A 26,396-nucleotide genomic window follows, 5' to 3' on the forward strand; every position below is an offset into this window, starting at 1 on the left:
GGAAAGGGAAGACGGCGCTCACTGCCCGCCCCGATTCCTCAGCGGGGGCCGCGGGGAGGCTCGTGAGGCGGCGGCGGCGGCGGGGCTCGCGAAAGAGGGGAGAATGGCGGGCGCGGGCAGCGGCGGCCGGGTTGGACTTTGTCCCCCGGGCGGGCTGGAGCAAGTGGAGCTGGGCCATCTCGGGCAGCCTTGCGCCTCGCCTTCGCCGCCGCTTTCCTCTTGCTCGAGGCAGGCCTGGAGCCGGGACAACCCGGTGTTCGAAGCCGAGGAGGAGGAAGGAGAAGGAGACCCGGCCAGGGGGGCGACGGCGGTAGCAGCCGGGCCGGTGCTGAGGATGGACGTGGAGTGGGGCCGGGCCGAAGCGGCCTCGCCCACGTCCTGCGGGCCCGGCGCTCGGAGCGGGGACGCCGCGCAAGGGAGGCAGCGGCGGCGGCCCAGGCGGAGGGGCCCTGAGGAAGAAGAGGAGGAGGAGGAGGAAGACGGAGCGGGGCCGCGGGGCCGTCCCTTCCCCGCCGCAGCGGGAGACGCCCTGCCCGCCTGCTTCGCTCCCGGAGAGGCCGACGAGGGCCCGGCCGCGGACCCCCCGCCCTACCGGATCGCCTGGGCCAAAGGGCTGGCGGGCCGGCTGCGAGGTGAGTGAGGGCGCGAAGGAGCGAGGGCCTGGCGCGTCCCCGCCTCCCCGCCCCTGCCAGAGACGCCGCTTGCCGTGAGGGAAGGGCCGCCCTTGGCCCATGCAGCCGCCGCTTCTCGGACATCTGGCCACGGGACAATTCGCTTTGGCTCGTCTCGTCCCCGGGACTCAATAGCGAAGAAATGATAACAATAGTCGGAGGTCTTCAAAGTTGGCGACTTTTAAGACTTGTGGACCAACTCCCAGAATTCTGCAGATGAATGGATGGACACAGACAGATGATTGATATGGACAGACAGACACGGATGGATGGAAGGAAGGATGGAAGGAAGGAAGGATGGAAGGAAGGATGGATGAATGGATGGACACAGACAGATGATTGATATGGACAGACAGACACGGATGGAAGGAAGGATGGAAGGAAGGAAGGATGGAAGGAAGGATGGATGAATGGATGGACACAGACAGATGATTGATATGGACAGACAGACACGGATGGATGGAAGGAAGGATGGAAGGAAGGAAGGATGGAAGGAAGGATGAATGAATGGATGGACACAGACAGATGATTGATATGGACAGACAGACACGGATGGAAGGAAGGAAGGATGGAAGGAAGGATGGATGAATGGATGGACACAGACAGATGATTGATATGGACAGACAGACACGGATGGAAGGAAGGAAGGATGGAAGGAAGGATGGATGAATGGATGGACACAGACAGATGATTGATATGGACAGACAGACACGGATGGATGGAAGGAAGGATGGAAGGAAGGAAGGATGGAAGGAAGGATGAATGAATGGATGGACACAGACAGATGATTGATATGGACAGACAGACACGGATGGATGGAAGGAAGGATGGAAGGAAGGAAGGATGGAAGGAAGGATGGATGGGTGGGTGGACACAGACAGATGATTGATATGGACAGACAGACACGGATGGAAGGAAGGATGGAAGGAAGGATGGAAGGAAGGATGAATGAATGGATGGACACAGACAGATGATTGATATGGACAGACAGACACGGATGGATGGAAGGAAGGATGGAAGGAAGGAAGGATGGAAGGAAGGATGGATGGGTGGGTGGACACAGACAGATGATTGATATGGACAGACAGACACGGATGGAAGGAAGGAAGGATGGAAGGAAGGAAGGATGGAAGGAAGGATGGATGGGTGGGTGGACACAGACAGATGATTGATATGGACAGACAGACACGGATGGATGGAAGGAAGGATGGAAGGAAGGAAGGATGGAAGGAAGGATGAATGAATGGATGGACACAGACAGATGATTGATATGGACAGACAGACACGGATGGAAGGAAGGAAGGATGGAAGGAAGGAAGGATGGAAGGAAGGATGGATGGGTGGGTGGACACAGACAGATGATTGATATGGACAGACAGACATGGATGGAAGGAAGGATGGATGGAGGGATAGACAGACAGGCAGGCAGATAGATGATTGATATAGACAAACAGAGTCAAGACTAGATAGGTAGATAGACAGACAGATGATTGATATAGATAAACAGACACGACAGGTAGACAAACAGACAGATGATTGATATAGACAGACATGATATAGACTGGCAAACATTGATATAGACAGACAGACACGGTAGGTAGGTCGGTAAACAGACAGACAGACAGACAGATGATATAGACAGACACAGACAGACTAGATGGATGGATGGATGGAGAATTCTGGGAGTTGAAGTCCAAATATCTTCAAGTTGCCAAGGTTGGGAAACACTGCATTGGATAATTCGCCAACTTCACTGCAATTTATCCGCATGCTTTAAGGCCCCATTTGCTCCCAAGGAAAATGCAAACCTATCTTGACAAACCTCTTTTTTTTCTCTTTATCTCTTTGACATTGCTTTCACCTTGGCTAACATCTTGGCCCTGAGCAAAGCAAGCGGAGATGGTCTCCAGCTGTAGGAGAGAAAATGTATACAAAATTAAAGATCTTAAGGAAAAGCTTTAGCCTTTCTGTCTTTGTAACTGTCCTATAAAAATATGAAGCTTTTATTTTGGGCACCACGCAAAATTCATAGGCAGCCTTATTTTTTAAGCCTGTCTAAGAGTTGTGCTTGTTTTTCCCCAGAAATAAAATATTATTTTGCCAAGCGCTGCAAACTCCAATCCACTCGGAGTATATTTCAAACTTTCTGTTGCTTGGCCAACCAGCCTCTTTGCTCATTTGTTCCAGTTCATCTAGCTAGCTGCAAATTCCAGAAGAGCAGCCATATTAATCTGTAGAAGTCAAAATACAAAATGTAAACGTAGAAGTAAAAAATACAAATGCTACTTTCAGCACTTTTGGGGGGGGGTATCCTCTCCTTTTCACATAATATTATTTGTTTGTAACTCAGTTATATGCAAAATGGTTCACAAAACAGAAGACAAAAAGTCCGGCTACAAGTACCATATACCTTAAAAGTTAATTTTAAAACACGTGACAATTATTTGAGACAGATGTTAACAGTTTACAAGAGTCAAATTTGCAAGCCTACTTATTGGACATAAATTATACACTTTTTCTTGCATTGCAATTCCTTCTGTGAATAGCTCATGCTGTTATTTTTAGTAACGTGCCTTTGGTATGATGAAATGAGCACATTTTGTACAACTACTGTTTTGATCTACAAAACTGATTTTGATGCATTGTTTTTGGCAACATCTATCATTCAGTTCTTTTGTGAGGAGCCGCCCACCCTCCCAGAAGAATGAAATGTTTTGAGGAATATTTTTTTTAAAAAAAGAAGGCAGAATATTATATCTCCCTATATGAAAAATGGAGAAATGTGTTTTTTAGAGGCAGAAAGCAGGCCCAATCTTAATAGCCCCCATCAACAAACCATCTTTCCAATAGGCCTCCATGTTTCCAGTGCCTTTCTCCCAGCTTGGAACTGAACCAGATGGGTATTTCTTCCAACACTTTATTATTATTATTATTATTATTATTATTATTATTATTATTAATTAGATTTGTATGCCGCCCCTCTCTGCAGATCCACTGTTACAGGAAAGGGATTGATCTTCGTTGTCAGTCTAACTCCAAAGTGATATGGTTTAAGTAAATCCTGTAGTTGTTAAGGTGGTTAAATGAATCTGGCTTCCACATTGACTTTACTTGTCTTCGACCGTCACAAATATCAACCAGTTCCCAAGCATCCAAATTTTTGTCATGTAGAGAAAAGCTTTAAATATGCAAAGTGGTCATGTCACTTTTTTGAATAACTTCAAACATCCTCTAAACAAATGGTTATAAGTTGAGGATTACCTATAGTCAGTTATTGCATGTTAGGTGACAATTATTCGTACCTGTCTATTTCTTTTCCTTGTTCTTCTGGTTAGTAGGTAAATCTTCTATTAATCTTGTAAGGCGGAAATAGTTATCCAAGCTTATACATATTACTATGTCATATTTCTTATGGATTCCTGGTTATTCTTTTTAAGGTCTGTGGGGCACTCGGCTCATGGAAGAAACTACAACTCGAGAGAAATACTTGAAAAGTGTTTTGCGTGAGCTAATAACGTATTTGATTTTTCTTGTGATCCTATCAATCTGTAAGTAGTCTTTGCTAATATTTTAATGTGATGGTAAAATGATATTTAATGGAATGTTTTGAAAGTTTCCTTCATTCAAGCCATGATTATTGCTTATCCAGTCAAATATTGAATACAATAGAATAATAGAATAGAATAGAATTCTTTATTGGCCAAATGTGACTGGACACACAAGGAATTTGTCTTTAGTGCATATGGTCTCAGCGTACATAAAAGAAAATATACATTTGAGGAATCACCCTTAATGATTGTCAAAGGGGTCAAATAAGCAATCAGGAAACAATCAATATTAATAAAAATCTTAAGGATACAAGCAACAAGTTACAGTCATAAGTGGGAGGAGTGGGTGATATGATGAGAAAAAAACCTAGTAGTAATAGTACTGCAGACTTAATAAATAGTTTGACAATGTTGAGGGAATTATTTGTTTAGCAGAGTGATGGCATTTGGGGAAAAAACTATTCTTGTGTCTAGTTGTCTTGGTGTGTGGTGCTCTATAGCAACATTTTGAGGGTTGGAGTTGAAACAGTTTATGTCCAGGATGCGAGGGGTCAGTAAATATTTTCACTGCCCTCTTTTTTGACTCTTGCAGTCTACAGGTCCTCAATGGAAGGCAGGTTGGCAGCAGTAGTTTTTTCTGCAGTTCTGATTCTCCTCTGAAGTCTATGTCTGTCTTGTTGGGTTGCAGAACCAAACCAGACAGTGATAGAGGTGCAGATGACAGACTCAATGATTCCTCTGTAGAACTATATCAGCAGCTTCTTGGGCAATTACAATTACATGCACAAAACCTTGGTAATATTTTTTTAAAACTAATTTGCCATTTCATTCTTCCTAGAGTTGAGAGGGAATAACGGATTCAAGATCCCTCCTAGCAAGCTTCATACCTAAGGCAGGGTTAGAACTCACTGCTTTTTTATGTCTACCCTGGTGGTTTTAACAAGCACAATAAACTGGCTCTTAGAACATGTTTAGGGATACATAAAATATTGAAAGAGCTCTGCATTTGTCTGCAATGCAGTCTTTTGCTGCGTTTTATTTCTGCTAGAGAGTATAATTGGGCAAGCGATTAACTGAATGTATCTACGGTTAAGGGCTTCAGTAATTAAACCAACTTCACCGCAGATGCTTTTTTGGATACCAAGACAAATAAATTAATTAATAATTTAATAATAATAATTTATTGGATTTGTATGCCGCCCCTTTCCATAGACTCGGGGCGGCTAACAACAATAATAAACACAACATGTACAATCCAATAATAAAAAACAACTAAAAACCCCAATTATAAAACCAAACATACACACAAACATACCATGCATAACTTGTAATGGCCTAGGGGGAAGAGCTATCTCAACTCCCCCATGCCTAGCAGTATAGATGAGTCTTGAGTAGTTTACGAAAGACAAGGAGGGTGGGGGCAGTTCTAATCTCCGGGGGGAGTTGGTCCCAGAGGGCCGGGGCTGCCACAGAGAAGGCTCTTCCCCTGGGGCCCACCAAACGACATTGTTTAGTCGACGGGACCCGGAGAAGGCCAACTCTGTGGGACCTTATCGGTCTCTGGGATTCGTGCAGTAGCAGGCGGTTCCAGAGATAATCTGGTCCATTGCCATGTAGGCAAAATGAAAAGTCTTTTGAAATGTTTCCCTTTTTCAAATATTAAATATAAACAAATTGGTTTAGCATTATAAACTAGTACATGTTCTAATGATTAGATAAGATAGTGATCAGTGTACATTTTATTTGGAAACTGAATTTTGATCATTTCAGTTTCAATCCAATTTTATTACGTCATTTAGCCATCAAATAAAGTAAAAAGAAAGAAGAAAATAAACAACGAAGACACATATACATCCATCCGTTTTATTAATTTAGACGGTTATAGGATTCCCATTGTCCTGGATTCTTTGAATACAAGTTTTTCAGGAAGGGGGGGGGAGGGATGAAGGATCTGATGAAAAGAATACCCCCCCCCAAAAACCCCACCCTGTATTTTTCAATTGACATTGGAAAATTAATACATAATATTTGGAGGAAAACCTACTTGTCATGCATTTAGCATTAAACAAAGACGATGTCTATCATCTAGTTTCACTCATCCTAAAGAGCTCCATGTGAGATAATTCTTGATAATATAGCAGAGAAGAAAATATTATTTTGCACTTCCCTATTGTGGATGAAGATGGTGATTCATAAATTTCTATTTGAAATACTTATTATTTCCAAATTTCTGCTTACAGTATCTTACGGAATGGTGAATTCTAATGTTTACTACTACACAAGAGTAATGTCCCAGCTCTTTCTCGACACACCAATATCAAAGATGGAGAAGACCAATTTCAGAACGTTGTCCACAATGGAAGATTTCTGGAAGGTACTAATTGAAATGTGATTCTTGATATCTTTAAGCTACAGGCACCTCACACAGATTTAACATATTATCGAAAGAAAACAAAAAAACCCACTGTCCTAAGTAGTTACCCCTAGGTTGGGGTATAACACAAAATGGTTCAACTTCCACTTGTGCACAATAATAGTGAAAAGGATTTAGGTAAACATTATGTGAGGAGACAGTGATCCTCAAGGCAACATATAAGGTTCAATATGAATCTGAAATAATTCATTTTTAAAATATATATTTTTTTAATGGCTGGAATTCAGTAGAGTCCAGCAAGTTATGCCCTCACTGATCCTCAATCAAAAACCTGTCGCTTAATCTTTCAGTTCACCGAGGGTCCGTTATTGGATGGACTGTACTGGGAGAGGTGGTACAATAATAAAACAGTAGCAGAGAACAGAAGTTTCATCTACCACGAGAATCTGCTCTTAGGCGTGCCTCGTATCCGGCAGCTGAAAGTGAGGAATGCCTCCTGTTCGATTCCTGAAGATTTAAAAGATGAAATAAAAGACTGTTATGATCTTTACTCGGTGGCTAATGAAGACACTGCTCCCTTTGGGCTCCGTAATGGGACCGCGTATGTATTTCTTCGTGCTCATATAGACCAGGCGCGGGTAACTATGGTAACTTTACAACTTGTGGACTTCAATTCCCAGAATTCCTGAGCCAGCCGTGCCCCAGAGATACATAGATATCGTAACCTAATAGTTACTTAACCGGAATTTAAAGCCGGCTGATTAGGTCCCACAGAGTTGGCCTTCGACTAAACAATGTCGTCTGGCAGGACCCAGGGGGAGAGCCTTCTCTGTGGCGGCCCCGGCCCTCTGGAACCAACTGCCCCCACCCTCCTCATCAGAAGTAAAATATGGTGGGAAATATCCTTTGAATCTGGAGTGTGTACGATTGTTGAATGAATGGTAAATTGAAGTTTTTAAAGTAGATTTTTATGGATTGTTTTTATGTATTAATTGGATTGATTTTATTATTTATTGGATTGATTTTATTATTTATTATTGGATTTTATCAGAGAGGGGCGGCATACAAATCCAAATAAATAAATTAAATAGATAAATATGTGCCATACATTGAATATTTTCTCTAGTTCCTAGGGCAGTGATGGCGAACCTTTTTTTCCTCGGGTGGCGAAAGAGTGTGCGCGCCCATTATCTGATGGGGGAAAAAATACATAATTTTGAGATAATTTGTTTTCATAAGTGTTCAAAATTTCAATAATGGAGTTGCGGTTCTAGTCATTCTAATGTTGTGTTTCAGTTGGACGTACACCGGTGAAAAAGATCTGAATGGGAGCAGCCACTGGGGTTTGATTGCCACCTACAGTGGCTCTGGCTATTACCAGGACCTCTCGAAAAGCAAAGAAGACACCTCTGCCTTGATTGCGGTCCTTAAGAACAACTTGTGGCTTGACAGAGGCACAAGGGCGGTATTTATCGACTTTTCCGTCTACAATGCAAATATCAATCTTTTCTGCGTTGTCAGGTGAGCCTGAAATGGTTGACTGTTGACCAGTTATTAACTCTTGATTTGTGAAGTCACAATCTGATGCATGGTGCCATAGGATCGCCATCACTGCCCCTATATGTTTATTTCAAGCATACATTTGGAATACCGTCTTCAGTTTTGGAGACCTCACCTACGAAAAGATATTGACAAAACTGAACGGGTCCAAAGACGGGCTACAAGAATGGTGGAAGGTCTTAAGCATAAAATGAACTCAATCAGTATAGTCTGGAGGACAGAAGGAAAAGGGGGGACATTTAAATAGGTTAAAGGGTTAAATAAGGTTCAGGAGGGAAGTGTTTTTAATATGAAAGTGAACACAAGAACAAGGGGACACAATCTGAGGTCAGTTGGGGGAAAGATCAAAAGCAACATGAGAAAATATTATTTCACTGAAAGAGTAGTAGATGCTTGGAACAAACTTCCAGCAGACGTGGTTGGTAAATCCACAATAACTGAATTTAAACATGCCTGGGATAAACATTTATCCATCCTAAGATAAAATAAAGGAACTAGTATAAGGGCAGACTAGATGGACCATGAGGTCTTTTTCTGCCGTCAGTTTTCTATGTTTCTAGTGGACATAACAGCAATAATATAATACTTGCATATGATTAAAAAAATATTTTGTGGGATGTTAAAAATAATTTTAGTTAAAGTATTTCAATAAAATAGTGAAAACATATGATTTCGCACTGCCCCCACCCTCCTCGCCTTCTGAAAGAGCTTAAAAACTCATCTTTGCCACCAATTTAGATCTTCCCCCTGACCACTGAATGCTTTAAGTATGATTGTTGAATGTTCGGTTGATAAGTTTTTCTTGTTAATTGTTTTTAAATTGTAGTATGTAATTGGATTTACATTATTGTTCTGTTTTTATACATGCTGTGAGCCGCCCAGAGTCCTCGGATAGGGTCGGCATACAAATCCAAATAAATAAAATAAAGAAATAAATTTCTATACGTATTTTTACTTATAACTTTGACGTCTTAATTGTCCACCCTTGGGTTAAATAAAGATCTTTAATTTCACCCGAGCGAGAGAAGAATAGTCTATGACAAAATGACTTTTATTTTTCAAATGCAGGTTATTGGTGGAATTCCCACCCACTGGGGGCCTCCTGACATCCTGGCAATTCCAGCCCGTGAAGTTAATCCACTACATTTCCACTTTCGACTTCTTCTTGGCTGCTTGTGAAATTGTGTTTTGCTTCTTTGTTATTTATTATGTGGTGGAAGAAATCTTGGAAATACACATTCACCGGTTGTTCTATTTTAGGAGTCTTTGGAACTGTCTCGACGTCCTCATTATCACAGTAAGCAAACCCATTTGAATACTGTACTGGCCAGTTTGAAATATTTCCAAAATTTTGTAAGGAGCGGTCAACTCTGAATGATGAATAATGAAGATGCCTCCTGGTTTGTCCTTTCTATACCATAACTTTTAAGAGATTGTGATCTCACTGTATAGAGTGCGAGTGAGACCCCATTTGGAACACTGTGTCCAATTCTGGAGACCTCACCTACAAAAAGATATTGACAAAATTGAACGGGTCCAAAGACGGGCTACAAGAATGGTGGAAGGTCTTAAGCATAAAACGTATCAGGAAAGACTTCATGGACTCAATCTGTAGAGTCTGGAGGACAGAAGGGAAAGGGGGGACATGATCGAAACATTTAAATAGGTTAAAGGGTTAAATAAGGTTCAGGAGGGAAGTGCTTTTAATAGGAAAGTGAACACAAGAACAAGGGGCCACAATCTGAGGTTAGTTGGAGGAAAGATCAGAAGCAACGTGAGAAAATATTATTTTACTGAAAGAGTAGTAGATGCTTGGAACAAACTTCCAGCAGATGTGGTTGGTAAATCCACGGGAACTGAATTGAAACATTCCTGGGATAAAATAAAATACAGGAAATAGACTAGATGGACCATGAGGTCTTTTTCTGCCGTCAATCTTCTATGTTTCTATGTCTTCCTTCCTGATGCTGCTAGAAAAAAAAAAAATATATATATATATATATATATATACTGTATTTTTCAGAGTATAAGACACACCTTCCCCCAAAAAAATGAGCTTGAAAATTTGAGTGTGTCTTATACTCCAAACGTAGCTTTTACTAAGCTTTTTTTTCAGCCTTAACGAGGTGCTAACGAGTGAAAGTGGTATCCAACTCTGTGGGCTTTAATCTTTTTTTCAATACCAATTCCTCAATACTCTATATATCTACTTGCCTACTGAAGATACCCAAGATGTTTTCCTCTGATGGCACCATATGTTAATTAGAAATTAAAAGAACAGTCGTCTACATTGACAGGATTACAATGTTATGCAGGGGTGGTAAAGTTAGTCCGCTAAACTTTGTGCCTCTCTTTTTATTTTCTGTTTTTCTATCCTCAGCTATCATTGGCAGCTATTGGATTGAATATCTATCAACTGTCTACTGTGGATAAGCTACTGAAGAAACTGCTGGAAGATCAAAATAGCTTCCCCAATTTTGAACCTTTAGCCTACTGGCAAACCCAGTTCAACAACGTTGCAGCCGTTACCATGTTTTTCGTCTGGATAAAGGTAATTCAAAGTGTTGGTTATGACCTAGAAAGCCCTTCATGGCACCGGACCAGATTATCTCCAGGACCGCCTTCTGCCGCACGAATCCCAGCGACCGGTCAGGTCCCACAGGTTGGCCTTCTCCGAGTCCCATCGACTAAACAATGTCATTTGGTGGGACCCAGGAGAAGAGCCTTCTCTGTGGCGGCCCCGGCCCTCTGGAACCAACTCCTCCCAGAGATCAGAATTGCCCCCACCCTCCTTGCCTTTCGTAAACTTCTCAAAACCCACCTCTGCCGTCAGGCATGGAGGAATTGAATATCTTCCCCAGTCCTATATAATTTATGTATGGTGTGTTGTGTGCATGTTTTTTAAATTATGGGTTTTTAACTTCGTATTATTAGATTTGTATTGTACATTGTTTCTATCACTGCTGTGAGCTGCCCCGAGTCTACGGAGAGGGGCGGCATACAAATTTAATAAATAAATAAATTCGAATTTTACTGAAATAATTTTTTTTTTCTTTTGAAAAAATGAATAGTTAATATTTGGGAGCGGAGAAAACCAATTTGTATTCAAGATCTGTTTCTCTTTTGTTCCTTTAAATGTGTATCTACCCTAAAAGTGAGGAACTGCAATAAATGAAATCCTTGCAGGTAAGGTTTGGACTCTAGTCTGGACCCTCTCTAGGAAAAAGGCTGGGGGGGGAGAGAGACACATTCACAATTACAGAATTCTGTTACTATAAGTCTATAATTAAGTACAAGCAGTCCTTGACTTACAAAAGCTCATTTCAGAGTTCAACTGTTCAAAATTACAAAGGACAAAAGTTGAGGATTACTTGTACTTTCAATATTCATGACTTTGGCATTCATATCTCTTTGGAGAGGGGCGGCATACAAATCTAATAAATTATTATTATTATTATTATTATTATTATTATTATTATTATTATATCTGGTCTACCTGAAACGGCTGAATTTTGCCTCTATCCAAAAAAGAACTAGAAAGAGTAAAGTTTGAGACACATTCTCAAATTCCACTCTTACTCTAATCATTGCCAGGGCTGTAATAATAATAATTTATAATAATAATTTATTAGATTTGTATGCCGCCCCTCTCCGAAGACTCGGGGCGGCTCCTCCTCCTCTTCTTCTAGGTTATTCTCACCCCTGTTTTACATGCGACATGCAATTTAATATGGTGTAAAAATACAAACTATTTCTGCTGTAATTGATATTTACAATATATTCTGTCCCCAAGAATGAAAATTTCTTTTTTTTATCTCTTCTAATAATATATTACTGGGATAGAGTTGAAGGCATCCAAGCACCAAGATAGAAAAATGACCAGCCAAAATGAAAATAAGATTACCATTTAAACCTTTAATATCCTATTTACTTTTTATATATTTTGAGCGACAAAATAGCAATCTTTGGAATAGTGACATGAATTTTCTTAATATTTAAGATATTGTTTCCATATATGAGATTAAAATACCCTGCTTAACTATCTGGTATGGAATCTGTTCACTGCAATTCTTTCTAGTTGGTAGCCCAGTTCTTTCCAGCTTCTGTTCGCTGCTTGATTTAAACCATTTTCTCTTCTTTTTCAGCTTTTCAAATTTATCAGCTTCAACCGAACCATGAACCAGCTGTCAACAACTATGTCCAGATGTGCTAAGGACATTCTTGGCTTTGCAATTATGTTTTTCATCATCTTCTTAGCTTATGCTCAGCTAGCCTACCTTGTCTTTGGGACACAAGTTAATGATTTCAGCACTTTCCAGGATAGCGTGTAAGTACAATTAATTTCTTTCTTTGTTTGTTTGTATATTATAATTTAGATTTCTAAAGCTGTCCAACTCAACAATTATGATTGGTGAATAAATTCAAAAATTTCTGCCCCCCTCCAACCCGCACAAAACCCACTTTCACCCATTCATTCTTGAACCTTTGTTTGTTTTAGTTCACACTTCTTAAATACAGTGGTGCCTCTACTTACGAACTTAATTCATTCCGTGACCAGGTTCTTAAGTAGAAACGTTTGTAAGAAGAAGCAATTTTTCCCATAGGAATCAATATGTGATCGATCGGGGAAACCACAAGGAGGGTGGAGGCCCTGTTTCCCCTCCAGAAGATTCCTAGAGAGGCCTCACGGAGGCTTCTATCCGCCTTTTCCGGCCCTGTTTCCCCACCCCAGGAAATTCCTAGAGAGGCTCCATGGAGGCTTCTCCCCGCCTTTTCCGGCCCTGTTTCCCCCCCCAGGAGATTCCTAGAGAGGCCCCACGGAGGCTTCTCCCCGCCTTTTTCGGCCCTGTTTCCTCTCCAGAAGATTCCTAGAGAGGCCTCTACCTGCCTTTTCCGGCCCTGTTTCCCCCCCAGGAGATTCCTAGAGAGGCCCCACGGAGGCTTCTCCCTGCCTTTTCCAGTTACAGTTTCAGAGGCTCCGTTTGTAAGTGGAAAAAGGTTCTTGAGAAAAGGCAAAAAAATCTTCACCATCCGGTTCTCATCTAGAAAAGTTCGTAAGTAGAGGCGTTTTTAGGTAGAGGTCCCACTGTACTCTCTTTCCATTGAATTCATCTGACTTCAGCCTCTCGGCTACCGAATGCATTCAAACACCTCACTTTTGCATTAGAAACATCCTGAAAGATTAAAGTTAATTGGCCAAGAAAACTCTAGTTCCCCACAGGGTCTTAACCGTTGGCTAAACTTTGGTGTGTTGTTATTCTCTTTAAAGCTTTACTCAGTTCCGCATCCTGCTGGGAGATTTTGACTTTACAGAGGTTGAAGAAGCTAACCGAATCTTAGGATCCATCTATTTCACTTCGTTTGTGTTCTTTATGCTCTTCATTCTTTTGGTATGTAACTTTTTTTGTTCCTTGACGTATTTTGTGCCTTGCTGTATTTCCTTCTGCATTGTCCACAGGCCACATGCATGGTTTCATTTTTGTTTTTTTTTAATGACCACTCTTGTAAATATATATAAAATCAACATAAAAAGGACCAGGAAAAGCATTGTTTAATATTTGCAGTTGCCAATCCTAATTGCTGGAGACATTGGGAAAAAAAATTACTCTTTTTGTACTGCGATCCTTAAAAACAGGAAGTCAGTGTTTTCGTTTTTTCTATTAAAAAAATGTTTCTAAATTGCTTTTCTTAAACAGAACATGTTTTTGGCCATCATCAATGACACATATTCAGAAGTCAAGACTGATACGATACAGCAAAAATCGGAAATGGAACTTTCGGATCTTATTAAAAAGGTAATCTCATCCTTGTATGGTCATGGTTGGACACCACAGGGTGTAATTGTTTTCCTGATTATTTATTCATTTCATATTCTACTTTTATTTTTTTCACAAACAGCAATAGCATTTAGATTTATATACCGCTTCACAGTGCAACTTTAAGACTTGTGGACATCAGTCTCTGACGATGAATGGAATGTATGTTTGGTTTGTTATAAGTGACTGTTAAAAAATGGTTAAATTAAAAGATAAAATTGGGGTTTTAGTTTGTTAGTTTTAGTTTAGTATTTCATATATATTTGTACTGTTCTTCAGAGAGGGATGGCATATAAATAATAATGATAATAATGAATATGATAATAATGATGATGATAATAATAATAATAATAATAATAATAATAATAATAATAATACAACTCCCATAATTCTCCAGCCAGTTGCTGGAGAATTCTGGGAGTCAAAAGTCCAGAAGACTTAAAGTTGCCAAGTTTGAAGACCCCTGGTTTATCTACTTGTTGGGTCTGTCGTAACAAACTGATTATAATTCCATTTGTTGCTAAATCGGAGTAATACCCTGATCAAGATAATTGGTCTAAGAAATGTAAATGAATAAGATGACAAGTGAGTTGTTTCCATCTGCTAATGGGATGTGGGGAGGAAAATATTGAAATATTTTAAAATGGAAGAGTTTGGAATATCTTCCTAGCACAATTTGTTGTTATAAGAACCTCATCTGACAATCAGCTATCATATACCTATATATAACAGAGTCTAGATAGGATTTATAACGATGTTCTTCAAACTTGTCAATTTTAAGATGTGTGAAATTCAACTCCCCAAATTCTCCAGCTGGCTGGGGATTTAGAAATTTTAAGAATAAGTAAATCAGTTACTTTAACAAATGTTTCCAAATCAACAAAAGCTATAGAAATTGTTCTGTCGGGCTCTCTGGTAGAATCCTCCCAAAAATGCACAGACACAATTTCAGACACACACACATTTGAAAATTCAAAACAATGTTCTTTAGAATGAAAATTCACTTAAACCAAGCCCTCTTTTGGTATAGCAAAGAGCCCTCGTCTCCAAACAAACTGGTAATTTGTACAAGTCCCTTATCAGTTCTGTGCTACTTATCTTGCAGCTGTGAGGCAATTCACAGTCCTTCTTCTTCCACAAAGTGAAACACACTATACTCTGGTTTAGTTTCAAAGCGGCGAAAAAGCAGCACACAAAAGGTCAAAGTCAGTAAAGCAGTCACGAAATACAATGATCAGATAATCCTCCACAATGGCCAAACCCACAGGCTGCTCTTTATAGCAGCCTCACTAATGACCACAGCCCCACCCAACCACAGGTGGCCTCATTTTCTTTGATAATAATCTCTCAGTTGTTGCTGCCTATGCATCGCTCTCCGCATGCGTGGCTGTATCATTAACTCTTGTTCTGAATCCACAGAGGAGCTAGAGAATTGATCTCCTTCTGAGCTGTCTGCCCCACTCTCCTCCTCCCTGTCACTCATGTCTTCTTGGTCAGAGGAGCCTTCATCATCAGATTCCACCGGGGGCAAAACAGGCCTGCAGCATGTGGATGTCTCCCCCACATCCACAGTGCTTGGGGCAGGAGCTGGGCCAGAGCGAACCACAACAGAAATAGATCCAGGATACTTAGCCTCACGCTTCTATATAAACATCTCACACAGAGTAACAACATATTGTTTGAAAAGGGAGATTGTGTTTATCAAAGCAAAAACAACCCACATGGGTAGAAAATGAGGGTTTGAAACCTCAAGACACTTCATTGCATTGCTTGCCTAACAATTATATCCATCCAAGGAATAAACCGCTCTCCTTTTTCAGGGATACACCAAAGCCATGGTGAAATTAAAACTGAAAAAAACTCCAGTTGATGACATTTCAGAAAGTCTGCGTCATTGTGGAGGCAAATTAAATTTTGATGAACTTCGGCAAAACCTAAAGGGGTAAGTTTCGTCCTCTTTCATACACAGACTAAATAACACACAAATGACGACACGGCTGCTTTCAGAAGAATCACTGTTCTCTGAACCAGCCCCAAAACAAAGTAAAGAAATAGTAAACCAAGGAATTTGATAAGGGGAGAGGGGCGGGGGGGGGGGGGGGAAACAGAATTCCCTACGAGACTAGACTTACAATCCTGGGTCTTGAAAGCTTAGAACTGCGACGCCTTAAACAAGATCTAAGTATTGCCCACAAGATCATAGGCTGCAATGTCCTGCCTGTCAATGACTACTTCAGCTTCAACCACAACAACACAAGAGCACTCAACAGTTTCAAGCTTAATATTAACCGCTCTAAACTTGACTGTAAAAAATACGACTTTAGTAATTGGGTTGTTGAAGCGTGGAACTCATTACCGGACTCCATAGTGTCATCCCCTAACCCCCAACGTTTTACCCTTAGACTATCCACGGTTGACCTCTCCAGATTCCTAAGAGGTCAGTAAGGGGCGTACATAAGTGTACTAGAGTGCCTTCCATCCCCTGTCCTATAGTCTCTCCTATATCTTATATACCTTCTCTACTATATCTCCATAAGCTTCATTGTATATTACAGTATTGTGTATTGCACAAAATAAATAAAATAAAATAAATAAATCTGCTTTGCCACACGGCCGTTTGCAATTTGTCTCCATATCTTTCTGTCCTTGCAAACCAGTCTTCTACCAGTATCATAACTATTCCTTTTTGTTTAATTTCTCACTTTTCTTTTTCAGATTCTCATCCTTTCTTTTTAAATCATGTTTGATTTATTTATTTTGGCCTTTTCCTTCCTCTCAGCATATTTGCCTCCCTTTATGTTTGTGATTGGATCCTTATTCACTCTTTGCATAAACCAGATTATCTCAATGAACGTCTTTGTAGCATTTGCATATGAAAATATATGTCCATTCTTCTAATGACAAGCATTCCTTATTTATGGCATTCAAAAAACATACTTTATTTCCATCATCTAGCATTCTTGTCTCCATTAAGTAAGTTACAAGAAAGTGTCTGTCTCCTTGTATATTGACTGACTTATGGTAAAAATCACAAGGCCTACTTTTATAGAGAAAGTTGCATTTAGTGGCTCTGCTAATTTTATGACAGTTCTAAAGTAATATAATTAATATCTCCGGGACCGCCTTCTGCCGCACGAATCCCAGCGACCGGTTAGGTCCCACAGAGTTGGCCTTCTCCGGGTCCCGTCGACTAAGCAATGTCGTTTGGTGGGTCCCAGGGGAAGAGCCTTCTCTGTGGCGGCCCCGACCCTCTGGAACCAGCTAGCCCCTGAGATTAGAATTGCCCCCACCCTCCTTGCCTTTCGTAAACTCCTTAAAACCCACCTCTGCCGTCAGGCATGGGGGAACTGAAATAACTTCCCCAGGCCTATATGTGTTGTGTGCATGTTTTTAAATTATGGGTTTTTAGTTTTAATTATTAGATTTATATTACATTGTTTTGCCACTACTGTATTGTTGTGAGCCGCCCCGAGTCTACGGAGAGGGGCAGCATACAAATTTAATTAATTAATTAATAATAATAATAATAATAATAATAATAATAATGTGCTGGATACAGAATGACTCTGTGGAGGCCCCTTATTTATTCCAGCACCAGAAAATAATTTTTGCTGAAACATTTAAAGAATCGTATTTTATTTATTTATTTATTTCCAGAAAGGGACACACCGATGCTGAGATCGAAGCCATCTTTACAAAGTATGACCAAGATGGAGATCAAGAGTTGACTGAGTTGGAGCATCAGCAAATGAGAGATGATTTAGAGAAAGAGAGGGTGAGCTTTACATGGAATGGCATGATCGTATTCTTTTTAAAAAGGGTGTGGGGAAGAGCCTTCTCTGTGGCGGCCCCAGCCCTCTGGAACCAGAGTTTAGAATTGCCCCCACCCTCCTTGCCTTTCGTAAACTCCTTAAAACCCACCTCTGCCGTCAGGCATGGGGGAACTGAAATCACTTCCCCAGGCCTATAACGTTTATGTATGGTGTGTTGTGTGCATGTTTTTAAATTATGGGGTTTTAGTTTAAATTATTAGATTTGTATTACATTGTTTTGCCACTATTGTTGTGAGCTGTCCCGAGTCTACGGAGAGGGGCGGCATACAAATTTAATAAATATTATTATTATTATTATTATTATTATTATTATTATTATTATTATTTGTTAGCCTGCACTGCAATTGTATCAGGGGAAAAAAATATGGCTATGAATGCAGTACAGAATTCTGGAATTACATTTCTTTCGAAATTTGCTTTTTGATTTCAGAAAAGCATCTTTCCCTAGTTCAGTTTACTAAGTTTGTACAATCTCATTTTATTGCTAGTGAAGATCTCTAGCTGCTGCGGGTTGAACGACGAGGCAACACAATAGTATACAGGCAGTCCTTGACTTATGGCCACAATTGAGCCTAAATTTCTGTTGTTAAGTGAGACATTTGTTAAGTGAGTTTTGCCCCCATTTTTCTTTGCCACAACTATCTGAATTTTGATTAAAAGATCATGGAGATGCTTCAAAAGTCCTAACTGCACAATGGTCATACGTCATTTTCAGTGTCATCGTAATTTTGAATGATCACTAAATGAACTTTTTTAAGTGGAGGATCTACCTGCATTGGGCTTGGTTACAGCAATTCATATCAACAAATTAACTAATAAGTTATATACCTTATACATTTTCCAATTTATGATTTTTTCCGCCTTACTAATATCTTTTTCTTGATACGTCAACTAATACAAATTGTTATCCCCAATTGTACACCAGTGTACCAAATCTGTTAATCAATCAACTATTAACTTTCCCATATATATTATTAATTTATTATTATCATTTTTTCCCTTCATTCTAACCATTCATAAAATATGTTCCAAATTGTATAATACGCCGAGTCTTGTATTTATTATCATTTGTATTTATTAGATTTGTATGCCACCCCTCTCCAAAGACTCGGGGCGGCTAACAACAATATAAAAAGACAATGTAAACAAATCTAATATTAAAAATAATCTAAAAAACCCCAATTTAAAGAACCAATCATACATACAAGCATACCATGTATAAATTCTATAAGCCTAGGGGGAAGGGAAATTTCAATTCCCCCATGCCTGACGACAGAGGTGGGTTTTAAGGAGCTTGCGAAAGGCAAGGAGGGTGGGGGCTACTCTGATATCTGGGGGGGAGCTGGTTCCAGAGGGTTGGGGCCGCCACAGAGAAGGCTCTTCTCCTGGGTCCCGCCAAACGACATTGCTTAGTCAACGGGACCCGGAGAAGGCCAACTCTGTGGGACCTAACCAGTTCCTTATCTTTTAATTTCATTGTCATCATATCAAGTTCTGCACATTCCATCATCTTCCTAATCACTATATTTTCACTTGCGATATCTTTTTGTTTGTTTCCAATGTTGTTCTATACTAATTCTAGCTGTGGTTAAAATGTGTAGTGTAATAAAACTATTCTCAGTTGGTCAAATAGGTTTCCATTGTCTGCAGCTATGACCCACTGAGTGTAGGAGGAAGGAAGCATCGAATTCTAACAGTTGTGTTTGTTTTCACTAAGGAGGACTTGGAGCTGGACAGAAGTTCTCTAAACCGTCCGCTCAGTGGCCGTAGCTTCCCACGAAGCCTCGATGATTCGGAAGAAGATGATGATGATGACAGTGGACACAGCTCCAGGAGAAGAGGCAGTAGCTCAAGTGGCGTTTCATACGAAGAGTTTCAAGTGTCCGTGTTATGTTTTTTTTCCCTGTCAAATCTCACTTTATTCGTTGTAAAATATATTGCAGTGGTGCCTCTACTTACGAACTTAATTTGTTTTGTGACCAGGGTCTTAGGTAGAAAGTTTTGTTAAGAAGAAGCAATTTTTCCCATAGGAATCAATGTAAAAGCAAATAATGTGTGTGATTGGGGAAACCACAGGGAGGGTGGAGGCCCTGTTTCCTCCCAGGAGATTCCTAGAGAGGCCCCACGGAGGCTTCTCCCTGCCTTTTCCGGCCCTGTTTCCTCCCAGGAGATTCCTAGAGAGGCCCCACGGAGGCTTCTCCCTGCCTTTTCCGGTTACAGTTTTGGACGCTCGGGTTTGTAAGTGGAAAATGGTTCTTGAGAAGAGGCAAAAAAATATTGAACACCCTGTTTTTATCTAGAAATGTTCGTAAGTAGAGGCGTTCGTAGGTAGAGCTACCACTGTATGTCACTCTCTTTCCATACAAATCTGCTTTTCCAATCTGGTTGAAAACAGCTCTCTAAAATAGATCTGAGGCTACTTTAGTCTCTCTTATCCAAGAATCCACTAGACCCGTAATGGCGAGGCGTTGCCCTATGTTAGCTACAGGGTGCATACATGTGCTGGCCAGCTGATTTTCAGCCATGGGAAAGGCCATTTTAGCCCTTTCCAGGCACTATGGAGGCTTTGGTGTTGTGAGCCGCTCCGAATCTCCGGAGAGGGGCGGCATACAAATCGAATAAATGAAAAGAAATGAAATGAAATTTCTTGAAGCCTCCAGGGTGCAAAAAATGCCCCACTGGGCAAATGGGAAAAATTTGGAAAAAGGGATTTCCGGCTTGCCCGTTGGACTATTTTTCGCACTCCAGAGACTTCCAAGAAGCCTGCAAAGTGTGAAAAACAGCCCAGTGTACAAACTAGAAGTCCATTTCTGTGCTTGCTCTTATTTTTGGCAAGCAAGGAGAAAAAGGTTCACCTTTTGCACTAGATTTGTGGAGATGGATGTTCCTAATGAAAGTAGTAGACGAATGATTATTTTCTCACAAATGAAAACGGATAAATGTATCCCTGGATAATGTTGCAGGACCCAGTCTAGATCGGTCACCGGAATCAAAGGTTTTGTCTTCTGAACTTTGGGACCCATGATGGAGCCCACTTTCAGGGAACTTCTCTCTAGTAGTATGTGTCCTTTGGGCTGTTCTGTGTGTGGTGTTTACAACAGATAATAATAATTAATAATTTATCAGATTTGTATGCCGCCCCTCTCCGAAGACTCGGGGCAGCTCACAACAATAATAAAAACAATATTATAGTAGAAGAAATCTAATATTAAAAAACATATAAAACCCTATCATTATTTAAAAAACAACACATTCATACCAAACATAAAACAAAGTATAAAAGAGCCTGGGGGAAAGGTGTCTCAACTCCCCCATGCTTGGCGGTATAAGTGAGTCTTGAGTAGTTTACGAAAGACAGGGAGGGTGGGGGCAATTCTAATCTCTTGGGGGAGTTGATTCCAGAAGGCCGGGGCTGCCACAGAGAAGGCTCTTCCCCTGGGGCCCGCCAAATGACATTGTTTAGTCGACGGGACCCGGAGAAGGCCAACTCTGTGGGACCTAATCGGTCGCTGGGATTTGTGCGGTAGCAGGCGGTTCCGGAAGTAGATAGATAGCCGCCCCGAGTCTTCGGAGAAGGGCGGCATACAAATCTAATAAATTATTATTATTGTTGTTGTTGTTGTTGTTGTTAACAGGCCCCCTACAAATGCCACACACAGAACAGACCAAAACACACATTCTGCGAGAGAAAAATCCGCTGGCGATGGGCTCCACCTCTGGTCTTGGTGATTGGATCCTGGAAGATTACTTTATTCTACCCATCTTTGGGGTTGAGATTTAAAAGAGAACATAGAATAGAATAGAATTTTTATTGGCCAAGTGTGATTGGACACACAAGAAATTTGTCATTGGTGCATATACTTTCAGTGGACATAAAAGAAAAAGATACATTTGTCAAGAATCATGTGGTACGACACTTAATGATTGTCATAGGGGTCAAATAAGCAATGAAGAAGCAATATTAATAAATATCTTAGGATGCAAGCAACAAGTTACAGTCATACAGTCAACATGTTGCTCATCCTGATCTTGGAACCATAACTCTATCAAAATGCATTTTGATTTCAGCTTGGTCCGCCGAGTGGATCGCATGGAACATTCCATAGGCAGCATTGTATCCAAGATTGATGCTGTCATGGTCAAGCTGGAAACTATGGAGAGAGTTAAACTGAAGAGGAAAGAAGTCTTGGGCAGGCTGCTCGATGGAGTTGCAGAGGTAAGCGTACTTACTTATTCAGTATTTATTTTGCGAAGGTTGTTGTTTTACATTTAATTTCTTCAGAGGAAAGACTTTGCTAATTGAATGGGAGCCATAGACCCATCATCAACTCTTAGTGAGCAACGTAGATGGATTTTCGTCCTGATAATCTCTCTAACTTGCCCATTCTAGTCCAATTATAATCATTTATTGATTGATTGATTTGATTTGATTTGTATGCCGCCCGGGGCGGCTAACAACAGTAAAAAGACAATATGAACAAATCTAATATTAAAAGTAACGTAAAAAACCCCAATTTAAGAAACCAATCATACCTATCAATAATTCATTGCAAGTGATTTAATCAGAATTATACCATTCTGATTACAGATAGTTCTTGATTTAAAACTATTCATTTAATGATCAAAGCTCAAACGACATTGAAAAAACTGACTTAAACCTGGTCCTCACACAACTGGAAGGGGGAGATTGTGATCCCGCTGTATTGAGCGCTGGTGAGACCCCATTTGGAATAATACTGTGTCCAGTTCTGGAGACCTCACCTACAAAAAGATATGGACAAAATTGAACGGGTCCAAAGACGGGCTACAAGAATGGTGGAAGGTCTTAAGCATAAAACGTATCAGGAAAGACTTCATGGACTCAATCTGTATAGTCTGGAGGACAGAAGGGAAAGGGGGGACATGATTGAAACATTTAAATATGTTAAAGGGTTAAATAAGGTCCAGGAGGGAAGTGTTTTTCATAGGAAAGTGAACACAAGAACAAGGGGACACAATCTGAAGTCAGTTGGGGGAAACCTCAGAAGCAACATGAGAAAATATTATTTTACTGAAAGAGTAGTAGATCCTTGGAACAAACTTCCAGCAGACGTGGTTGGTCAATCCACAGTCACTGAATTTAAACATGCCTGGGATAAACACATATCCATCCTAAGATAAAATATAGGAAACAGTATAAGGGCAGACTAGATGGACCAGGAGGTCTTTTTCTGCCGTCAATCTTCTATGTTTCTAGGAGAGTTTAGCCATTTGCGCATGATCAGAGTCGGTGGTGTTTCTGCTTAGGATGAAAGGCTGGGTTGTGAGAACGACGCGCACAGGGAGCAGATGGAGAGGCTTGTACGAGAAGAACTGGAGCACTGGGAATCTGATGCTGCTGCTGCTGCTTCCCAAGTGAGCCAACGCCTGGGAGCCCCGGTGGGATTCAACAGCCACGCACAGACCAGGGATCCGCGCCCTTCGTCCTCGCAGTCCACCGAAGGCATTGAGGGGGGAGGGGGGAAGGAAGGGGGCGGGGGAGGAAATAGAGGGAGCAACATCCACGTCTAGTTGCATTTGTGTTGGCTCAAAATATTTGACACAAATCGTGAGTTGACTAATGACAAGATGCCTTGGGGCAGGGCTGTGGTTTCAAACGCTATTTTGTTGAGGGCCACGTCGGGGTTGTGTTTGAGGGCTGGGTGGGCGTGGCCATGGTGGGCGGGGCCATCTCAATGTCACTCATGTCAGGGACACCTGAGGTGGCATGGGCTTGGGGGCGGAGGGCGGGATCCATTTTTGCTAATAGTTTGTTTTGCTAGCACTTTGCCAGACAAAACAGAGCCCTGGGCTCCATTTTTGGCTGTGACAGCCTCCTGCAAGCATTCTGCCAGCAAAAAGGGGCCACTGCCATGCAGCCCTCCTGAGTTCTGTTTTTGCTGGGCCAGTCCTTGGCTGTTTCTGGGGCAGCCCCACAGGCCAGATCTAGTTTAGTTTAGCTTAGCTTAGCTTCCTTTAGTTTTTAGTTTAGTTTTTAGTTTAATGTAGTGTAGTTTAGTTTAGTTTTATTAGATATATTTTATTAGAAAAATTGCCTCTACTTAAGAACCTGGTCACGGAACACATTAAGTTCTTAAGTAGAGGTCCCACTGTACTTGGGTACACCCAACACAGCTCTCGTGACCGCGTGCTGGACTAGCTGAAGTCTCCCAGCGTTTTTCAAGGGTAGCCCCAAGTAGATCACTCCATGGGCTGGATCCAGCCCACGGGCCTTGCGTTTGATACCCCTGTCATATAGGAAACTATCATGTTGCGATCTGGTCTGGTTTTTAAACACCAGAGCTTCTTGTTTTAAATGCCCTTGGTTTCGTTTCCAACTGCTTCCATTAGGAAGATGCACATTTTCCTACTTGTTATGAGAACATAGGTAAGCTAGTAAATTTATTTTCCAGTTCTAGGACTTAAGGTAAAAGTGGTTTGCACATTTACCTGGCAGTAAGACATATTGGAACCCGAGTAATACTTCTTTTAAAATGTGCGTAAAATACACTAAACATAGCTGTTTCATGTGGAGTAATCAAGTCTTTATGATTTTCTTCTAACACTTTCCTTTTTTAATTGAAACAAGTAGTCCCATAGTACATTCTCTGCAAAGTAATATGAGCGTTTGGCTGCATGAATTAGCTTATTTTGATATAATAGATTTGTCTTATAATCTTTAAGATTTAATTTAACCTTACCAAAAACGAATTCCTATTTTGACCAAGCCTATTTTACATGATTGCTCGGAGGATGACCTTCATTATTCCAAAAGCCCCTTTGAGAAAAAATGTACGACACAATTTAGCAAATGCACAATTATAAGAAAAATTTCCCATAGTAGCATATTGTTCTGTAAGCGCCACTTATAATTGTCCTTATGAAATTACGCCCTGGAAAAAGCATTCTCTGGATCTGATTAAATATATTCTGAAAGCATTTATGGAAATAATTTCAGTAAAAAATAGGTAAGTGCAAAAAAGTTAATTGAGCTGCTCTAACCGAAAATTGTACAACAAAATAAACAGTATTTAAAGGGGAGCTTCTGCAAGGTTTATACTCTTGCATTTCGTTACATGTCAGTCAAAACCAGAGAGGTTGAAGAATGGTATAGAAGTTCAGGTCAGACTGAGATGTAGAAGAATTGCGTGTAATGTATTTCAAAATGTAACATGCATTTATGATGCAAATCTGGCAAATCTTGAGTCTACGGAGAGGGGCGGCATACAAATCCAATAAATAAATAAAATAAATAAACTGGATTGCTTCTGGCAGAGAGGACCAGGTACGTTCCATACCAAAGCGCTCCTCGGGTTATTCGAAATAGTGCCAAGCAAAGCTTTGTAAAACACTTGTATCTTTAACTCCCGAAATCACCCATGCTTCGGGTCTTGAGGGTATGGAGTGGGAAACTGTTCACACTGCTTACTACAGTTGCTTATAAGTTGTATCTTCCTGTTCTTTTTAACAACCTCACAATAGAGTTTCACATAACGGAGTACAGTGTTCCCTCGATTTTCACGGGTTCGAACTTCGCGAAAAGTCTATACCACGGTTTTTCAAAAATATTAATTAAAAAATATTTCACAGGTTTTTCCCCCTATACCATGGTTTTTCCCGCCCGATGACGTCATGTGTCATCGCCAAACATTCGTCCGCTTTTAATAAATATATATTTTTAATAAACTTTAATAAATAAACATGGTGAGTAATAATCTAAATGGTTGCTAAGGGAATGGGAAATTGTAATTTAGGGGTTTAAAGTGTTAAGGGAAGGGTTGTGATACTGTTCATAGCCAAAAATAGTGTATTTACTTCCGCGTCTCTACTTTGCGGAAATTCAACTTTCGCGGGCGGTCTCGGAACGCATCCCCCGCGAAAATCGAGGGAACACTGTACTATGAAAACCAAAGGTTTGCATTCATATGGTAATAGCTTATATTTCTGTAACATGTTGTTACTTCATAACAAACTTCATTTTGAAGTGCATTAAGATTTCATGGGATAGCCATGCGTTTTGACAATGTATACATACATTTAAGTATGACAGCACAGAAGCTTGAGTATCTGCTATTTTGCACACTGTGTCTATATATATTTGCAAAGTGCCAATGTATTTCTAGAATCAAGTTGCCTTAGAAAAAAATATGTTAATTTTGAACATTTCACATAATGATGAAAATGTACCAATGAACAACTTTCTGACCAATAAAGATTTTGTGTGTTTTGAAGTTGCAAGTGTGGGGGGAGTGGGTTTTGCATCCACTTCAAAGGAAGGGATATTTTTTTTACTCTGCTCTTAAGTGCCATCCAACTAATTGTTTGTGAAATAAAAGATTTATAATCATGTATTTTTATTTGCTTTAATATTTATGGCTATGAGACTTTGCATTTCACTGTTTACAATCTAAATCTTAAGAATGACTCTATAGTCATTTTGGGAAACTACACAGAAACTTTAAATAAACATGGATATAACTAATGATTTTTCTTTTCGATCTTTTAACGCATGAAAAGACAGTGAAGTCAGTTGAAAGTTTATAAATTAAATATTTGGTCAAATTCACCCGATCGGC

General features: G+C 40.5%; 1 protein-coding gene across 1 annotated transcript; it reads left to right on the forward strand.

Moving 5' to 3' along the window:
* LOC139155737 (polycystin-2-like) lies at nt 1–26,169 on the forward strand. The gene is made up of 15 exons (XM_070731007.1): nt 1–632; nt 4,109–4,219; nt 6,460–6,593; nt 6,944–7,194; nt 7,890–8,114; nt 9,222–9,450; nt 10,534–10,704; nt 12,299–12,480; nt 13,423–13,543; nt 13,850–13,948; nt 15,790–15,911; nt 17,627–17,744; nt 19,520–19,683; nt 21,871–22,018; nt 23,089–26,169. Exons 1-15 carry the CDS (start codon nt 104–106, stop codon nt 23,350–23,352), a joined length of 2,868 nt encoding a protein of 955 aa, XP_070587108.1. The 5' UTR covers nt 1–103; the 3' UTR covers nt 23,353–26,169.
* Nucleotides 26,170–26,396: the final 227 nt, after the last annotated feature.

Source organism: Erythrolamprus reginae, unplaced genomic scaffold (genome assembly GCF_031021105.1).
Source record: "Erythrolamprus reginae isolate rEryReg1 unplaced genomic scaffold, rEryReg1.hap1 H_5, whole genome shotgun sequence".
NCBI lineage: Eukaryota > Metazoa > Chordata > Lepidosauria > Squamata > Dipsadidae > Erythrolamprus > Erythrolamprus reginae.